The sequence below is a fragment of the Enhydra lutris genome, unplaced genomic scaffold, assembly GCF_002288905.1.
Source record: "Enhydra lutris kenyoni isolate GAN:26980312 unplaced genomic scaffold, ASM228890v2 scaffoldscaffold21, whole genome shotgun sequence".
In the NCBI taxonomy this organism is placed as follows: Eukaryota; Metazoa; Chordata; class Mammalia; order Carnivora; family Mustelidae; genus Enhydra; species Enhydra lutris.
The window spans coordinates 25,013,115-25,014,411 of NW_019154105.1; the positions used below are offsets into that span (position 1 = coordinate 25,013,115).

A 1,297-nucleotide genomic window follows, 5' to 3' on the forward strand; every position below is an offset into this window, starting at 1 on the left:
TGTTCTAAGAACATTCCATTTTCCACATCAAGCGATCAGGTCTCAGCTTCTAATCTTGCAGCATCATCATACGGTCAAGGATGGTTAGGAGGCCCGCAGGCAACCACTGTCACTTATTCAAATAAACAATCGGTGATGCTTTTCAAACCAAAATCAGAGAAGCCTTGGAAAGGACTCAGGGTGTCCAGCCCAGCCCACCACCCTCCCTTGCTCCAAGTCTGTTATTATTATTATTATTATTGTTATTTTTTCATTAATGGGGGCTGCCTGGCTCTGGGGAGGAGAAGATACAGTTGGAACTCTTACAACAGGATGCTGGCTGGTGACAAAAATCACCGGCCACTCGAGTGTGCGCGTCAAGATGGGATTACAGTGGCGTGTCCACTACTCTGGGACAGGATGCAAGCCGAAAGAGAACAAAAACAACCAGTATAGAAACCAAAAGAGCAGGGATCATTCCTGTTGGGGAGGACCCCCCCACCCCCGCTGGCATGCCTCCTGCGTCAGACATCTTCGTGCACCAGCAGAGGCTGGGTGGAGGATGCGCTGCTGCCCACGGAGTTGATCCGCACAGAATGGTCCACCACGGGCCGCTCCTGGTGGGGACTGCCGTTCGCTAGGTTGGAATAAATCTGAGGAACACAAGTCCGCAGTTAATACGCCGGTCCCCGCGACGAACACGGCGACAGAGGGACACGTTGGCAGCTTCGGGATAGCAAGAAACTTGCAAAGCCTCTTCGAAAAGGGAGGGGATGGATGGGACTTTCATGGCCAAAAATCCCGAGCATAGTGACAAAAGGAAACATAAGCGTTGTTTGATCCCTCATTTCCCCCAAGGTCTGATACGTAAGAAGTAATGGCAATTTAAAAAAAAGAAAAAAAAAAGTACTTTTCTGTTGGGATGTATCTGGGAACGAGGACTACCTAACCTATTAAAAAGGGTTTGTAAACCTCTCTGGCCAACTATAACCCAATGGCGGAGGTCATGTGCTGGGACACCAGTGGCCCTTCCAGGGGTCTTCCATTGAGACTTAAACACATGGGTGAGAAATGCTGTTTACTTTGAAACATGCTCTGACACCCAGAAGTGCTAGCTTGAACCCAAAAATATCAGTGGTATACTCTTAGAAAGGAGAGCTCCAAGCACACAATCCATTAAAAAAGCAGCTTAAAAAAAAATCTGAGTTAAAGCAAGGATCACTAATTCTTCCTTAAGAGTAGGAGAAGAAGGGACGCCTGGGTGGCTCAGTTGGTTAAGCAGCTGTCTTCGGCTCGGGTCATGATCCCAGCGTCCTGG

At 48.5% G+C, this 1,297-nt stretch overlaps 1 protein-coding gene across 6 annotated transcripts in view; it reads right to left on the reverse strand.

Annotated features, from left to right (window-relative positions):
• Positions 1-261: 261 nt before the first annotated feature.
• The window catches only part of LOC111148912 (KIT proto-oncogene receptor tyrosine kinase), an 83,015-nt gene continuing 81,979 nt past the window's right edge, over positions 262-1,297 (reverse strand). For all 6 annotated transcript variants that reach the window (XM_022505694.1, XM_022505699.1, XM_022505697.1 and 3 more), the window contains one exon: positions 262-632. In XM_022505694.1, the coding sequence (XP_022361402.1) occupies positions 504-632 (129 nt within the window). In that variant the 3' untranslated portion in view covers positions 262-503. The remainder of the gene's footprint in view (positions 633-1,297) is intronic.